General features: G+C 42.4%; 1 protein-coding gene across 2 annotated transcripts in view; it reads right to left on the bottom strand.

The window, feature by feature from the left end:
* Positions 1–17,439, bottom strand: part of GRAMD4 (GRAM domain containing 4) — an 80,776-nt gene that overhangs the window by 31,350 nt on the left and 31,987 nt on the right. For both annotated transcript variants that reach the window (XM_065048970.1, XM_065048971.1), the window contains exon 3: positions 13,291–13,411. In XM_065048970.1, the coding sequence (XP_064905042.1) occupies positions 13,291–13,411 (121 nt within the window). The remainder of the gene's footprint in view (positions 1–13,290; positions 13,412–17,439) is intronic.

Genomic DNA, 17,439 nt, shown 5'->3' on the forward strand with positions numbered 1-17,439 from the left:
ACCCTCTATCCATCAATTTCCGGCATCCCTGTATTTTTATAAAGTCAATTGGCCCCACTACAGACCTGAGTATTTTATAGTTTTAAGAAGGGGTTATTAGATGAGGACCTAAGTTCAGATTTTTACCCCTTTCCAAGATAACAGTGTGCCCTACTAATTCCCATGCAATAGTTTATATATAAATATATATACATACACACGCATATATTTACTTATACAAACACATATACACACTCTCACAAGATTTTTCATGAGAACTTAGTATCAACTATGCATGAGACTTTCTGGCTCATTAGCCTTGCTTTTTTGTCATTGGCAGTATCCTCGTTCATGACCTTATTTTACTCTAGAGATACAATGGGGTTACTATCACTGATCGCTTCTGGATCGCTTTTCCCAGATATGTACATAAGAGACATGACAAAAATAAGATTGGGAGCCTCTTTTTTTTATTTTAGGGTTTTTTTTGTTTCTTTGTTTGTTTTCTGAAGTTCTCTACATTTTGGTCTCTGGGCTGGTTTTTAAGCTCAATCTTGACAATAAATAGTATAACAGCAGGTATATTTCAAGCTTAAAGCAAACCAGGAAAGAAAATAATAGCTAATTCCACTTCCAGTGCAGACACAGGGGTTCAGGCTTTATGTCGTTTTACAATATTACTATTTTATATTCTACCCTCCAGCAATCTCTTCCATTTCTTTTTATATATTGCCTTGTAAATCTTTGATAATCAGACAGTTAATATCTGAGGCTCTCTGACACCAATCATTAAGTGTTTTCAGGAGGTCTGAAGCCCTAGTGCAAATATCCAGAAGAACTGATAAACTGTCATCTTTGTGCAGTCTCTCCGATCATTTTATCCACTGTGCACGTTAGGTGGTGGTAGATTATCCGTATTCCTGCAGCACTAAGAGGTTTTGAGCACAGAATTAGGAGAGATGGAAAAAAGATACATGAATCAAGAGGACAGCTTCCACCATGAGGTTACAGGCTGAACTCCATCAAAGTGAACAGACTGCCGTCATCTTGCAACTGATGCTACGTTACCAACCCCAGAACAAAGAGTCGGAGCATAGAGACCAAGTTATCCTGCAGCAACTAACACTATTCCCAACAGTAGGGTAGGGAACTTTCACTGTTGCAGCAGGTATTGTCTCTCCTGTAAATAAATGGAAAGATATGGACATAAGGGCATACTTATATGTGGAGCTGTTCCTAATTATGTGTCCACAAAGAACTTTAAATCCAACAAGAAAACTATGTTTATAATGAGCTTACCCTACTTTCAGGGGCTTGCCCTGTTCCAGAAGAAAAGCACGCACACAGCTGAGGGGAAACATCTGTTGCACTTCAAATGCACCGGAGTTTGTGCAATATCATGAAGATATTGCAAAGTGTTCCAAAGCTTCATAGGGATGTTATCTTCTCAAGGCCATTAAAGGGAAAAAATTCTTCTTTAAGCACTTTTTTTTTCTAAAAGGGAAGTGACTATTCATTGTGAATACACAAGAAAACCACAAATAACGTAAATTAACATCGGCGCCCCCGAGAGTCTACTCATATCTTCCAGCTTCCTTAATTCCAGTTGTTCTCATTGCGCTACATCTTGTTCTATCAAAACCAAAACAAAACCCCCATAAACTTGATCACTAGGAGGACAAGCAGTGCCAGAGATGCAGAATTTATTTATGCAAAGAGGCACAGTTAAAAGGTAGACAACGAATGTGGTAGCGCTTGTATAAAATACAAATAACTTCATCTCATCATTAAGGATTGTCACAGTTTTATGTTTCATGGCATTTCCTAACTCTGAAGTACACAGCTTTGCAATTTAAATCCACCCTACTACAACTGCTCTGGCCTCTCCAACTCTTTAAAGTGTTCGTTGCTACTCTGGCAGCAGTGTGGTCTGGCATTGTAAAACCCCTGTGTTTGGTTAAATACTTTACATTTGCTAAGCAACAGAAACCACAGAGGGGGTGCGGGGGAAAGAAGAAGCGTTCTTCCTTGCTCTCTCCCCTGAAATAATCCGCAATTTGGCCAAGCTGAACTGAATTCAGAGAGGACATTTCTCCAGCCCTGAGGGGTCCCTTCTGCAGAACAAGTAAAGCTGGCTACAAAGAGCAGCGGTCACAGATCCTTGAGAAGAGCTTGTAAGACCATTTCACCATGGTGTCTGTCAACTGAGCTTTACAGATTAGTATCCTCCTTGGCGATGAGAGCAGAGTGCTCCTTGGATTTCATCTTCAGACAGTCAAAATTCAAACATCCTCCCCTCCACATTCACACAAAAGACTCAAACATAAAAGGTCAAGCTTGAGGTCCAAGATTAACCAGCTTCCCTGATTTCCCTCCCAGGTATATCAATCTTGGCTTCCTATCTCCCACTGGGCAAGAAACTTTGAAGTACTACAAGAGGTTCACTGCACATCTTAACTGGACGTGCAGGTGATGTGGCAGCCGTAAAGGTGACCTGGTTAGAAGGGGACAATTACTGAACAGAAGAAAACCTCTGCTGAAATGCTGACAGAGACAATGCCCACCAGCCTGGGAACCAGAAGCACCTCAGAAGTACACAGCTGGGTACGTAGAAACCAGAGACATCCTGAGATACCACTGATAAGCACAAAAACAAACTGTAACAGCAACTTGCCAATTGAAAAGGTGAAAAACAGAGAAAACATCCTAAGAAAGAAGGAATTGGTAAATGACACTGGCTGTTTTATCTGCAAGAAAACAGCCTGGAAGAATAAAAATTGGCCTGAGGGAAAACATCAACATCTATTGGCTATTCCAGGTGAAAACCAGAAATTGACAGCATTTATTGGTTGCTGAAGTAGTGGTATCCTATGTCTCCTCATTTCTTTATGATATAAAAACAACTTAATTTTTATCCAAAATGAAGCTTCTCTCTCTGAGCACTTCCTGTGCAGCACATACTTTTCCTTTCTGAAATAGGCTGAACTGTCTGCACAAACTGTCCAAGAGATCTTGAACCCTTGTTGGGGAAGGTTCGGTTTGTCCTCCCATTTCTGGGATGGTTGGATGCCCTGTGGGATCAGTTTGTCCTCCCCTCTGGGATGATTTGGCAACTCTTCAGATCTTTCCAATAAGCCTGATAGTGATATTACTGTGAACATATAAATACATGTGCATGTAAGTAATCTATCATAAATATTTCTGCTGCTATATTATTAGTTTGCTTCACTAGTGATAAGTTTGTAGTAGCCTGTAATAATATACAGGCTACTTGATTTCTGCCAATAATTTATAACAGTTTTATATACAGATATTTTCATTCACATATATATTCACTTCACCAATCACAGGTACAGTTGCTAGTGGTGATTTTTGAGGTATTGGGGGAAATTTGTAATAAAGTAGAGAAATTTAGAGCAAACAACCTCCATGTCTGTGCATGTTACAGAATCCTACCTACCCACAGTCACAGTCTCCATCTATATACCTGCAGGCTGAGTAACCATTTAGGTCGTGAGAGCAGGTGTGACCCTGAAAAAATGCTTTAAAATGTCTCTAGCAAAGTCAACTCGTGTAGAAAAGCAGGACAATATCTGGATAATATAGCACTTTTTAAAAACTAGTGAATAATGTGAGAAAAGGAAATGATAGTGTTTCAACTACATCAATTTGCCTTTATTGCACTGTAAACCCTAGAAGAGTTGACCACCATCGGCGATGCATCCCCCAAGTTACCAAAAAAATGTATCCACTTCAGGTTTTCTACAGCATTTTATTTTCTATTAAGTGTAACATAACAGTTGCACCTGCACTCCAAGGATTTGATCATTTAAAGACTTAGCAATTTTAAAAGTTTAGCTGATACCATGTAACTGTTAAAAGACCGGCTAGGCAGCATTTCATTGCATCATTGTTATGTCATAAACCATTAGAGCAACTGAAAAATTTCAGTTTGCTCTCCGGAATACACAAGCGTGTAAGGAATGTTTTGATAACAAGTTCTTAAATAGCACAGCATCTAGTTCAGGTGAGACTGAGCAGTACCTGAGTGGTATTTAGAACAGAGGGATGATACACCAGGCTGGGCAGGCCCAGCAGCACGTTGGGTTTCTAATTCAATACTGCATGTGCAGTAAATCGGATGTTTCCCTTAATACGGGGATTGGAGGTGGATTAGGGAGTCTCCTAGCAGCTGTTTTGCATAATAGCATTCCTCCACAGGCCTACAGGTACACTGCAAAATCCCCTCCTGGGACAAAGTGACGAAAAAAACACAATCTCTTTCAGAATATACCTAGAGACTGCAGAGCATTGTTTCTAGCTACCAAATCAGCTTAGCGTTAAATCTAAGGAAGATAAGAGTTGAAAACTATAAATGCCAAAAAAGCATACACGCACTCTGTCATATTTACATGGGAAATACCAGTGCTTAACAAGACAGAAATAACCCTTCTACGTCTATGTTAATTATGGCAAATCGCCCTACAACCCTTTGAACATAACCAGAGTTCAAGTATGTTGTTTAATTGATACTAAACACGCTAAATCCCAACCCCACACTATCAAACCGGATCTCGCCAGCCATGCTGACACAGCCAGACACTGGGAGTCTTCTCCAGCGCAGGCAGCTTCTACCCTTGCCGGACTCCTAAGTCCTACAGAAAGCTAGTATTTTAACTTTGTCCCAGCTAAACAACGTTACTAGCAAGGTATCTGGAGTCTGAAAACATGTCTATTTTCATAATCACAGACACTGAAGATCTTTCAATCTTTATCTTAAACACCAGCAGCAAATGGCAGTGCTGTGAAAGACATGGAATGGCTCCACCACTTGACTGCCCAACCCTTCCTCTGTCTTCTGCGGTTAGGTAGTCGCTTCCCAAACAGACACAAGTCGTCTTCTTCACAGGTCTTCCCATGCTGGATAACAAGTGTTCTGGAGAGTCATCTCAGCAGACAGGCAGCAGTGGGAAGAGCGTGGGAGATGCAGTCCAGCTGTGGCATTGTCTGATGACAGGTTTAGAAGCTCATTCCTACTATAACAATACCAGATACTATTACCAAAATGATACAGTTCAACACTGTAAACTGACTGCATTTTAAGCAAGAGTTTTTCATTATGTTTTTTCTGGACACTGTCCTCATATTCTTTGCTGGAAAAGTAGGAATTCACATTATTTTGACTTTAGGTCCAGCAACCCTTTTACACCAACAGACTGAAGTCAACTTATGTTCTCACTCTAGCTTTTTATTTTTCTATTCCCTTTAATTCAGAAAAGCCAGGAATGAACTTGGCAAAGCATAAAGATGGGTTTCAGCATCACTGATCCCTCTTTGGCCAAGTGCTCCCTCAGAATCTGTGTGGTATCTATTTATGTGGACTCAATACCACACCATTTAGCTTTGAAAAATAAATAGATTAAGGGAAGGTCCTGTTAAACCGAAGGCAGATGCTCTCAGAGTTTGTTTAACTCAGAAGTGGTTCTTTCTGACAACTCAGGCACAAAGATGAGAATAATTCTTTTTCTCTTTATCTTGCTTATTTTATGAAGCAACATTGAGGAGGCTAAGCATCATGTACAAACCTTTAGCAGCTACATCACATGAAATGGAAGAGGTACTGAGCCCAGCATCCCATGTGGCACTGGTCAGGAAGAGCACAAGAAGAGGGACTTGTAATGGTCCCCTCTGAGCACCACCTGTCCGCAGAGCAGGGGCTGCCTCTGCGCCGTGCCAAGGAGCGAACGGCTGCCCCTGTTACAGCATCTCTGACACTACTACGCAAAAACTATTCCAAATACATCACAATTACAGTTTCATCTTTCTAAGAGCACAGTTTAAGGTGGCAGTGAAAGTACTAGCTACTTAGAAGGAACAGAGCCATCTCCAAGCCCTGATTCACCTCCGTAACCTTCAGCAGTCAGTGTCGTAGTGGAATTCCCCACAGCAAGAGTGAACTTCTGTCACACTTGCTGTATCAAACAACTTATTTATTCTGTGGTGTGCAGTCCCAAGTGAGCAAAGAAACCCCTGGATGGAAAAAGTAAAATCAGTGCAAAAATAACACACCAAACCACTCCAAATCCAACACCTCTACTGCTATATAGGGATCAAAAGGAGTTGTCCTCACGTTCAACTACACAACTAATCCTCAGTGAACTTTCATTCCTCCTTCCTCAAAAAATTATTTTCCTATTGTACAAAAAGACTCATAATGAACTACTTTATCTTTAACTCATCTTTGCTCAGCTACATTGTGTAGAAGAAAATAATGCTAAAAACATGCAAAGATTTTTTTAATAAAACCACTCTATGGATGGGGACAAAATGTAAGACATCCAAATGCTAATCGGGTAAGGAGTGAAAAAAGTCAGCAAAGAAGGAAAACTGAAGGAAGAACTATTCATGGGCTTTTTGCATTTGAGAACACCTGGCTTTGTCAATTCAATGGTTTTCCCTTGTGGTCAGGCCTCTTGCTTGTTTGCATGAGTCTTTTTTACAGGAAAAAAAGGAGGGAAAAAGAATTTCTAGTAGGAATATTGGTGTCATAAAATGCCGAAAAAGCAGACAGAAACAAAGATGAAGTACATCTATTTAAGTGTCTAGCTTTTCCTCCTTCCTACCCCATTTTATATATGCATTTTGGTAGAGTGGAGAAAAGACAACAGTTAAATATAAACCCAACATTTTCACTATAAACTTTCTCCCGCTCAGTCTGGATTACCTGCACACATCAAAACTCATCTGTCATATTTGGAAACAGTCATGCCAATCTGCCAAACCCTAACACAGGTCTGGCAGTTAAACAATCCCCGTTTGGCAGTTAAACTTTTCTTTTTGTTTCCATCATTCTGCTGTGCCTGTCTTTGCTCTTTCCAAGGCAGAGCTCCTGCTCCAGTACGTACAATAAGCACGGCTTTGGAGGAACAATTTTTGAGTCTCTGTGCATGTGCCTACAGGGCAGGGAGCAGCGTAGGCTCTCTAAGCTGATACAGAGAACACACCAACCATGATCCAGAAGCAGTGAAGAGAAGGTAAAGTCTGAACCACCATCCTGCTTCTCAGCACAATTAACATTCCCCTGGTACTACTTTCCTCACCTCAATAGCAAAGTTTCATGTGATATGTTCTTCTATTTTATGTGATAAGGGAGACTGATTTACAAAGCACATCATATTTGACAAGATTGCTTTCTCTGTGCAAACTGGTCTGGCCTCCTCTCTCACCATTCCTCTTCACTTCAAGTGGGTGAGGTTAGAAAGAATTAAGATGTCATTACTATGGTATGTACAAAATAGTTATGCTAACAACCAATTAGTAACTTTACATTTACATGTAGCGTTTTCAGTGGAGCTTTGTTGTGTTATAACAGACACAGGATCATTTCCCATTCATTGCTAAAGGATTTTAAATAAAGCTTCCTCAAAAAAATCTGATCTTAAAAAGTAGCTGTTTACTGAGACAGATCTTCTCAAAACATAAGTGAGAAGTTTTCTATTGCTATATACACTTTAGCCAGCTTAAAAGTCATGAAAATACTACTGCTCTATGAACTTTACAGAAATTTCAGAGACTAAAAATGCCAGAAGAGTCACAGAATCCACCTAAAATAAAGGGAACTGCAAAAATGTTGTGATTATTGCAGGAACTGTTTTCACTCCTTGGTTCTGGTAGAAGTGAAACAGGCTATAAACATTTCAACATCTGGCTTGGCAACAGCAGCAGGTTGTTCCGAGGGTTTTATGTTAGTAAACCGGGAAGCACAGGTTCCCCATGCGGCTCCCAGAGTCTGGTTATACAAAAAGGGAGGGCAGAGCAGGGCCTGAGCTTTCACAACAGTTCCACAATTCATGAAGCCAAGTTGGGCACCCAAAAAAAGGCAGAAGCAAGAGCACACCCCACCTACATAACGTGATGTGTAGGTGGCATCTGTTTGAGCTAAAACAACACGTCTCTGTCAGCGCAGTGCTGCTCTTTGGTTAATCAGCCCCACAAAAAGGCGACGTGACAGCACATGATTCTCCTGGCTTGGGCCCTCCAGCATTCTGGCATCTTCACCCCACCACCGTTCACACGCTTTGCCCAATGATGAGGGCATATTGCACAAGCTGGGCCTGGAACGACAACACGCCCAGGACCCTGGGCTGGATTCCCACCCTTTCCCCCTCCCCTGGTCTCAGGAAGCTTGTGGTCTTGGAAGCCAAGTTGAGAGTGAGCAAGAGCACAACCCATCCTCCACCAGTCAGAGTCCTTGCAGATGAGAAATGGAGGTCTGAATCCTGATTTGTCTATACTGAGGCCTCCTAAACCCCAGACAAGTGCTCCAACCTGCCCATGATCACCTCTTCCAACAAAGCATCCAGGAAAACATACACAGCTTTGGAGGGTTTTTTTTTGTCCAGGAAGGCTAGACATGAACCATTGGTATATGCATCTGTGTACAAGCAAAACCTTTCTTACACCTCTTAGTAAATTTTCCCTAGTCTTAAGAGAAGCCTCTCAGTCAGACCTAGAAAAACTTCTCAGCAAATTTGTTAATGCAAGTGAGAGCAGTTCTGGTGAACAGACAGCTCTGCCGCACCGCCTGGACTCGTCTTTTTCCTGCAGCTTCTCTGGGTGTCCAGGGAAATAATTCAAGAAGATGCCCACCAACAACCATACGTAAACCATAGTCCTCAGAGGAACTCCACAAGGGTGAGGGACATGTACACATCTACCAAGAACACCCAGTTGGCATCTGAGAGTCCAGGATTTTAAGTGGAAAGAAAGGAGACCTGGGGGCAGGAGTAAAGGGTGGGAGAAGCTCAGGGTGAGCTCCACAGCAGCCTCGGTGCTCACCAGCATCAGCACATGTTGCATCCTCAGGATCCCTTGACCAGGGTTGACCATCTAGCAAGGAATGGCTACTGTAGCCCACTGCTGGTATTTGGGTGCCTCCAATATAAACGGCAGTTCCTTATCTCTTACCAGAGTCTTAATCTTCTACACAAATCAACTCTTTTTCTCCTTCAAGATTCCTGAACAAAGGTGACTGCAGGCTGCCAGGTCGGTATGAAGACAGCAAAGCCAATGCAGTGAAACTATTCTTCTGCTCTTCTCCAGCTCTGCTACTGCAGGTGTTTGACCCTCATGTCAGGAGAAGTTCCACCAAGGGCGTTCTGACAGATGGCCTCTGACTCAGCTTCATAGCCAATTTGTTGCATGCAATTGTTAGGGCTATTCGAGGAGGTATTAGCACTTCTGTACAGAACAAGATTTTGTCTGGTCATAACCACCACCACACACTTCGCCACTTTCTAACACCCCAGATCTGCCTGAGCATTATGTATGTTTATCTAAAGCTCTACTTTCATGAGGCCTGTATTCCACTAGGTCACTCCTTTAACAGAGAACCATCAGGTCATTTATACCAAAAAGCAGAAGCCAGAGAAAGCACTATGGAGTTAATCACATACCTGGCGTGAAAAGGCACATGAGAACCAAGAGTGTGTGGGAGCTGCAAGGGGAATGAAATATGATCCTGACCTCTTTTGTAATGCTGGTATGGAAATCATAAACAAAACCAGCAGTTTTGAGAGCTCCTAGAGACTCCTGCCACAGCCTGCCGTACGGAGTGGAATGCAAAGCCCTTGTGGAAGAGGACCTCATGTCCTCCTAAAGCTCTTCATCTTCATGTGGTGTTTCTTCAGCTTACCAGTTCATGACTCTTCTCCAACAGCCACCTGGTTTGTTTACTCTAAGCTGCTGCTACCACCAACTCCTCTTCCCTGAGCTGCTGAAGTTCACATTTCAAAAGGCTCCAACACCTTTGAATGAGAATTAGCTAACACTTCATGTAAACCATAGGATGTACACATGCTTACAAAGCACCTTGTAACACCAGGACCAGAGTGCTGATATCTCCAAAACTGCCCTCCACAAGCAGAACAAACAAAAGAAAAGCAGGACATGTACCTCAGTGCAGTGCAAACCCAAGCAGATATTGCCTGTCATTTTCTCTTTCAAATGCAAGAACAGCAAGCAAGCTTTTATGCTTTGTTTGGATGCAACTAGGTTTTGAAATGGAAGCACCACAAACCACTAGTAACCTTAGCACATTAATCTAGCTGCCCCAATACAGTAGTTGCCTTCCAAAGCTGAAGCCTCAGCCAGCACCACAGCAGGGTTCATGTGCATTAAAAAGGTTATAGTAATACACAGTCCTTTATCCATGGATGATTCTGATGGTGACGGCTCCAAGATAAAGCTTGATCCAACCACATATATTCGGAGGTCCAGCAGACTGAGCTCTTCACACTTTTAGTTAAAAGCCTTGTTCTGCAGGAACCCACCCTGATATCACAGTGCCGCCAGTCCCAACATGCATTGAATGTTTTCAGCATTCCTGTACTAGGGCTCAGGCGGAATCATTAGATTAGAGATTAAGACCGTTCCCACACAGACAGGAAAAGCAACTTTAGCCCTTTTGGCTGGAGGAGTCAGCTGATCCCTCCCTTGCTTAAGACATCATTATCCAAGATCCCTTCCTCCGTGTGCTTCATCCTCCTGTCAGTCTGCAGCTTAAACCCCTCGCATTTCCAGCCACATTTTATGTGCGTTTACAACTACGCAACACACTAAGCAATTCCATTCTCACCTCTCCAGATGTTTAGATTATCTCTTTGCTAGGGAGGAGATTCATCTGGCATCTTAAATGAAGATATTCTCCTTTTACTGGCAACTGCTTCTCTCCAGCAGCTTCTTGCTCCAGATTTCCTCTGCAGCTTGTCGAGGCTACAGTTCGGTTTGGGATGTGTTTCACTGACGGTACCACTGAGCCAAACTGCACCATTACTTGTGCCTACTAATAGCTGAATGGGGTTTAAAGAAGACTAACAGTTTGATGTTCCTTTAGCCAGGCATTTGCAAATACAAACCCACACCAACTTGTAGCTGTGTTGTTTATGTGTACATTACACACAACATACAGCTGGGAGGAAATCTCTTTAAACCTTCTAGCTAATAACACACCTATACAAAGAACAGCTACAGAAGAGGTAAAAATAAAGTGACAGGATCAGGCTGACAGCAGTTAGAAACCCAACACATTAAAAAGCAAACCCATGGAACTTTAAACATTTCCCCTACATCCTAGCAGTTGGTTTGATTTTTGCGCACCTAGATGGGGGAAACGGAGTAAGTGACAAATGGGTTATGTAAAACTACAATTATAGCAAAGTGTCCTTAAGGAATGCCAAAATTAAAAACAGTATGCAAATACAGCTGAGTGACTAACCTTATTAAACACACCTATTGCAGCAATATGAGTAAAAAAAAAAAAAAAAATCACAATCAGGCTTTTTTTCCAATGGTAAATTAAAGCAAACAAACAGTACATGTTAATGTTTTTCTGCTCACCATAACTTCACATTTGGGAAGAAAAATAAATAACAAACCATTTCCAAAAAGCAAACAAACAAAAAACCACAAACAAACAAAAATTCCATACACTTCAAAGAGAAGGAGGAAGAAAATAGAAGAATACATACCATACATACATACCATATCCAAAAAGTGAGCTCCTACGTCACTCTAACTGACACAGTTACATATTCCAGCCCAGAATTTTGAATGGGGTATAGGGGAATAAGGGATAACCTTTAATGCGCTTCTTTCTCTACCAGTTTACCATTCTTTGTTTTGTTTTTATGTACAGAGTTACAACCAGCTTGTCAGGACACCACTATAATCGCAGCTATAGCAAACCTCAGGCTGTCTGGACCTGGCAGTGAGGGCTGGAGACACCCAAGACTGACCCACATCACTCAGCTGAATCGCCCCCATGGCCTGAACCTCCAACCACCTGCTCAAAGTTCACGAGAAAGAGTGAGCTTTGTTACCCTTTACCTTGGAGTGTGCTCCCCAAAATATGTGCCCCATGTAGTTACTGTAACCACATATTAAAGACTGAGATTGGATTCACCAGCCGTGGAAGAGTTTGGGAACCATACCACGTTTTTATAGCAAAAAGAACATCCTATTTCAAAACAGAAATCTGTTCTGGAAAGTTCTACTGTTTCTGTCACACATCAGATTACATCGGGTAATCACAAATGTCCCATCCTGGTAACAGGAGCTTAGGCAATATGACTTGGGGAATGGAAGGAGTGGTAACTGTACTGCACAGATAAGTAAGAATTCAAACAAATCACTGAAACCAACACGGAAAGTCAAACAGAGCTTTCGGTTTTTGTTTGACATTCCAATCATGACACCTCTTCCAGATTCCAGCGGAAGCTGACAGCAGCTCACTATAAATCCTTGCCCAGTCTCCTTTATCATGCCTTCCTCTCATACACAGTGGGGGAAAACAAAAAACAACAACAACAACACCCACAAAATAAAACAAAAATAACAGAAAATTAATTCAAAATTCTTGAGAATATGCTGAAGATAAAACACAAGTCATCTTTTAGATTATAACCTAGAAATTGAATAGAATCTATAGACTTGTTATTTCTACCCCTTGGAAAATATCTGACATGCTTTGAACACATAAAAAGCAACTCCCATATTCTGAACTTCAAAAACGACCCATTAAAATGACCATGTTGGGAAGCAACTGCACAAGAATTCTTGTTGATTTATTACAGAGATCTCTACTTCTACCAAGTCAAAGGAATGGTTTTAACTACCCTGTTTTACAAGTCAGCAGTTCAGATCTGCTGAGATAAAATCCTAAAAGTCTTGAGGGTGCCTCTAGCCATGAACAACAACTGTGTCTCATATAGACATATATATACACACATACATACCCACAAACCAAACAAGTAACACTTGAAATCTACAGATACTCTTATCTGTATTCCCTGTACCACTTACCAGTAATTTATTTACTGTTAAGAGATGTGTTTTAAGACATACAGTTGAAACAGCTTGTTGAAACAGCTGCCAAGGAGATGCACTGATCACTCCTTCAGAAATCTCTTCCTTCTTACAATCACTATTAGACAAAAAAAATGCCTAATGCAACCACATTAAGGCTGAGTTAATTCTAAGATAACCTGAAGATGTGAACACCAAGATTTCAACTGAGCAGCTTCTGTCATGTAGCGAGAGGTATGTTCTGAGGAATGCAATGAGGAAAAAATATCCGAGTGACCCAGAAACCTTGGGAATGCTTTTCAATTCCTGCCAGAGAAATGTCAGCCCACATGCTATCTGCGCATCAGCACACCTCAAAATTCTGATGCCAACTTCTGCAGTTTAGAGAAGCCTTATTTCAGCAGACTTAAGCTATTCCTTCCCACAGAGCATTAATTGAATACTTACGTAAAAAGTGCTTTTCCAGTAAGGCTATTTCCAGGTGACCTTTGATCTCATTCAGTCTGTCAGATTCCGTTCTGTTAAAATCCTGCACTCCTGAAGCCATGATGATGGTCCCTGGACCAGCCTATAAGAAAATCCAGACCACAATGACAGATCAGAGACACTTGTTTTTTTTTTTTCTTTTTGTCATTTAAATACATCAACTTACTTCCGGGGCAGTAAAGAAACAGCCAAGTGAGAAACTTGCAAGTATCAACAACTCTTCATACCTCTTATCCACCATTAAACTACCAAGATGAGCGAAAGCTAATCAAATGCACAGCATTTCTCCCATAAAATGCACTTCTGCAGACCAGAGGGAGTTACAGAAAACAAAGATGATTTCTTTTTCCCCCTTTTAGCAGTTCATCACTTAGCCTTTCTTCTGCTGATTTAAAGGCATATTTACATTATCTGTCTTCTCTTCCCATTCAATGAATCGTCAATACAACATACTTGACATATAAAATTATGAAGCTAGCAAAAATAATACTTTTCCAGACATTCACTGAGTTATCAGAAAGCACATATTGCATATTTTAACATCCATTTATGGAAGTGTAATTCTGAAGAGCACAACCTCTGCAATGAAGACGAGTGCCGCTCCTCCACCTCCCGTGCTGCCCAGTTTCTGCTGAAGGATGTGTCTGGTGCCCCGAAGCTCGTCCTGGCCGGCCAGGAGAGGGGAGAGACTGAAGATTGTGTGTGTGGACTGATTTACCAGCACCCCTCAAAAGAACTCAGCACCAGCAATACTGCAGAATGCAAGAACTAAAGAGTGACCTGACTAGGTAGGACGAGCAGAGACAACTGTCACCTCCAGGAGGGGAGCACAGGAAAGCCCCAGGCTTTCACTCAGGAGCAGAGGGCAGGTGACATTGTCCTCCTCCCATAAACGGGACATTTTCAGACAGCAAGAGAAAGGATGGCTGAGGGCATCTCCCAGCTAATAGTTGTTCAGGCACTGTGTGCAGTCCGCATCACATACAAAAAGTTTGTCAGTGGGAATTATAGGAGCTTCTCCAACAACTTATACTCAAAACCGAAGTGCTAGATTATAGAAGCCTACATCTAAGACATGATCTCAAGAGAAAAAGGGATTTATTTACCTATCCTAACCTTCCCCTATCCCTTGTTCGAGCTCTGAAAAACAAAGGAGTTGTATCACTTTCAAAAGTCAGCTTGCATACATTTAACCATGAGAGCTTAAATTACATACAAATATAAATTCTACTAATTTACAAGAGAGTTAATTAATAGACATTTTCTATGGCTTAGGAAAGATGTAACGAAAGCTCACTGACACAAAGTACTTTTACTGTTGGGAATGATTTGCACTTTTAAAATAAAACAGTGTGGAGATACCGACTAAACATGTTTCCTTGTTTGAGCTGAACAGATGCTGAGTTTAAGCCTCAGAATTTGTCTGTACAGGCAAATTAGCACTCAGTAGGCACCTACTGCCTGGCATTTACCTGGTACCAACTCCCCACACGGGCTTGCTCAATGCAGTGGTATTACAGTGGAAAAAGCAGAGATGCTATTTCCAGTCCTGAAAGCAGCACAGTGACACCCACACAGCTCTGTGCCAGGGCTGCCGGTCCCGATGAGCAGCAGCAGCCATGAGCTGCTTCCCGTTCTGGAGCCAGCACCAACCACGCCAGAGATGCCACAGCAGGGCCGGACAGACCCCCAGGCAGCCCTCACATGGGGAGCTGCAGCGCAGCATCCTCAGCTCCAGACCTCCCGTTCACACCTGTCTTTAGCCAGAGAGGAGCAGTAGGATGCCATTTGCAACCACTCCAGCCACTGCTGAAGAGTAACAGCTGTGTGGTTTCAGATGAGCACGGGATGGCAATTAACCTGTGTTGATTTCTTACCTATAGAGTTAGGTCATATTTATTTATGCCAGAAGACTTAGCATTATCACCTGCCAGACACCTGGAGAGCCCCAAGGAGAAAGATGTGACTGAGTCAAAGAGCAGCACCCTCACAACACACTCTACAGACAGGCAAAGGGAAAGCGTTATTAAAACACAGATTGTTGCCCAGGTGTTAAAGCATGGCTTTCTATATTGTATATCCACATCTGGTACAACAGGACAGTCTCTGCTCCTAGGGGTTCATATGCAGTTATCTAAAGAAACAGTGCCACTGCTCAAAAATAAACAGATAAATAAAATCACATGCAAGATGCTGTACTCATGAGGAATGCTCCTGGGCTCTGTGCATGTATTGGGTTTGCATGGTAAAGTTTAGGTAGTGGGGGGTCTACAAGGGTGACTTCTGTGCGAAGCTGCTAGAAGCTTCCCTGTGTCTGACAGAGCCAATGCCAGCCGGCTCCAGGATGGACCTGCTGCTGGCCAAGGCCAAGACATCAGCAATGGTGGTAGCACCTCTGGGATAACACAGTTAACAAGAGGAATAAAACTGCATAATAGCAACTGCAGCTGGAGAGAGGAGTGAGAATATGTGAGACCAATACCTCTGCTGACACCCAGGTCAGTGAAGAAAGGGGGGAGAAGGTGCTCCAGGAGCCAGAGCAGAGATTCCCCTGCAGCCCGTGGTGCAGCCCATGGTGAGGCCACTGTCCCTCTGCAGGCCATGGAGGTCCATGGTGGAGCAGATGGGGGCCCCACGTCAGAGCAGGTGGATGCTCAAAGGAGGCTGTGACCCCATGGGAAGCCCACACTGGAGCAGGGTCCTGGCAGGACCTCTGACCCTGTGGAGAGAGGAGCCCAGGCCGAAGCAGGTTTGCTGGCAGGACTTGTGACCCCAGGCGACCCAGGCTGGAGCAGTCTGCTCCTCAAGGGCTGCACCCCGTGGAAGGGACCCATGCTGGAGCAGGGAAAGAGCGTGAGGGGGAAAGAGCAGCAGAGACAACCTGCGATGAACTGGCCACTACCCAAGGCAGCACCCAGCTCCTGCCCAACCAATCCCTGGTCCCCAACCCTATGTGCTGTATTGGGGACAGGAACACAAAGGCTGAGGTGAGGGAGGAGAGGACGAAGAAAAGGGCTAGAAAATATCTAAAGCATATTAAAGTTTTCACCCCCATTGAAGATACTCAAGGTATTTCACCAAAAGATGAGCAACACTTCAGAAATCCATCTAGAGAAGTAGCTCCACTCTTGGTTCTTCAGAGATGTTAAATCATTAATTAAAACCCAGAATACCTTGACTGTGCCTCTTCACAAGCAGGAAAAAGCAAAAGATGACAAATATTGGAAAAGAGTGACATGGGTGAACAGAATTCTTTCTGAAAGTTTCCAAATGTGTGTTATCTACTACAGCACTGGACCCAAGATGTGTGACATCAGTTAAAGGGTTAAAAATCAGCAGGTACACATCATTAAACTAAGCCCAAAATATTACAATGAATGTCACTGAGATAGAGAAAAAAGGATAACATCCATTAAGTCAAAGCATAAGGCTGCTTCCTAAGACTACTAGGAGCAAGATCATGCAATTAGCATATAATAATAAAACAGTTTAACTAGAGTAGTAAGATACAGTGACACAGTTTGGTGGAAAACAAAGTAAACTACTTCCAAAATTAGGGACACCGTAAGGTATTAATAAATATAATTTAGAAGTGTTCAGAAAACTGAGCATGTCCAGGACAGCGATTTGGGAGACATTTTAGCAGATGCTTCTATTGTCCCAGGAGTCTCTTTCCCACACCAACTCACCTCATTGTGTCAAGAGGTGTTAACAGGCTAAAAAGATATAAGGTCTATATATTTGTCGGAGGTCAACCGCCTGCCTCCATATTCAAAAAGTACGTCTGTCTGAAGTTAGCATAACTGACTAAACGCAAGTTAACAAAAAAATTACCTTGTATTAACTCCAGTGTTAACTGGGTATTCTTTCGTTTTTCTGGGGTCTCTGCAGGCTAGGACTGGGACTTGAGCTGGATTAACTACACTTTTAAATGAACTACAGATGCCCTTTCCTTCTTCTGACTCACAGTAAAAGCCTTGAAGCCTTCCAGAGATTTCTGCTTTTCCTTCTGCCTCTCTAGCTTTGCCAGTATTTGACACAGGAGCCCTCTTAAAATGTTGGCAATCACTATTACTTAGCAAAGGCTGCGCACAAGGCTTGGTGGTGCCT

The sequence above is a fragment of the Columba livia genome, chromosome 1 (assembly GCF_036013475.1).
Source record: "Columba livia isolate bColLiv1 breed racing homer chromosome 1, bColLiv1.pat.W.v2, whole genome shotgun sequence".
Taxonomy (NCBI): domain Eukaryota; kingdom Metazoa; phylum Chordata; class Aves; order Columbiformes; family Columbidae; genus Columba; species Columba livia.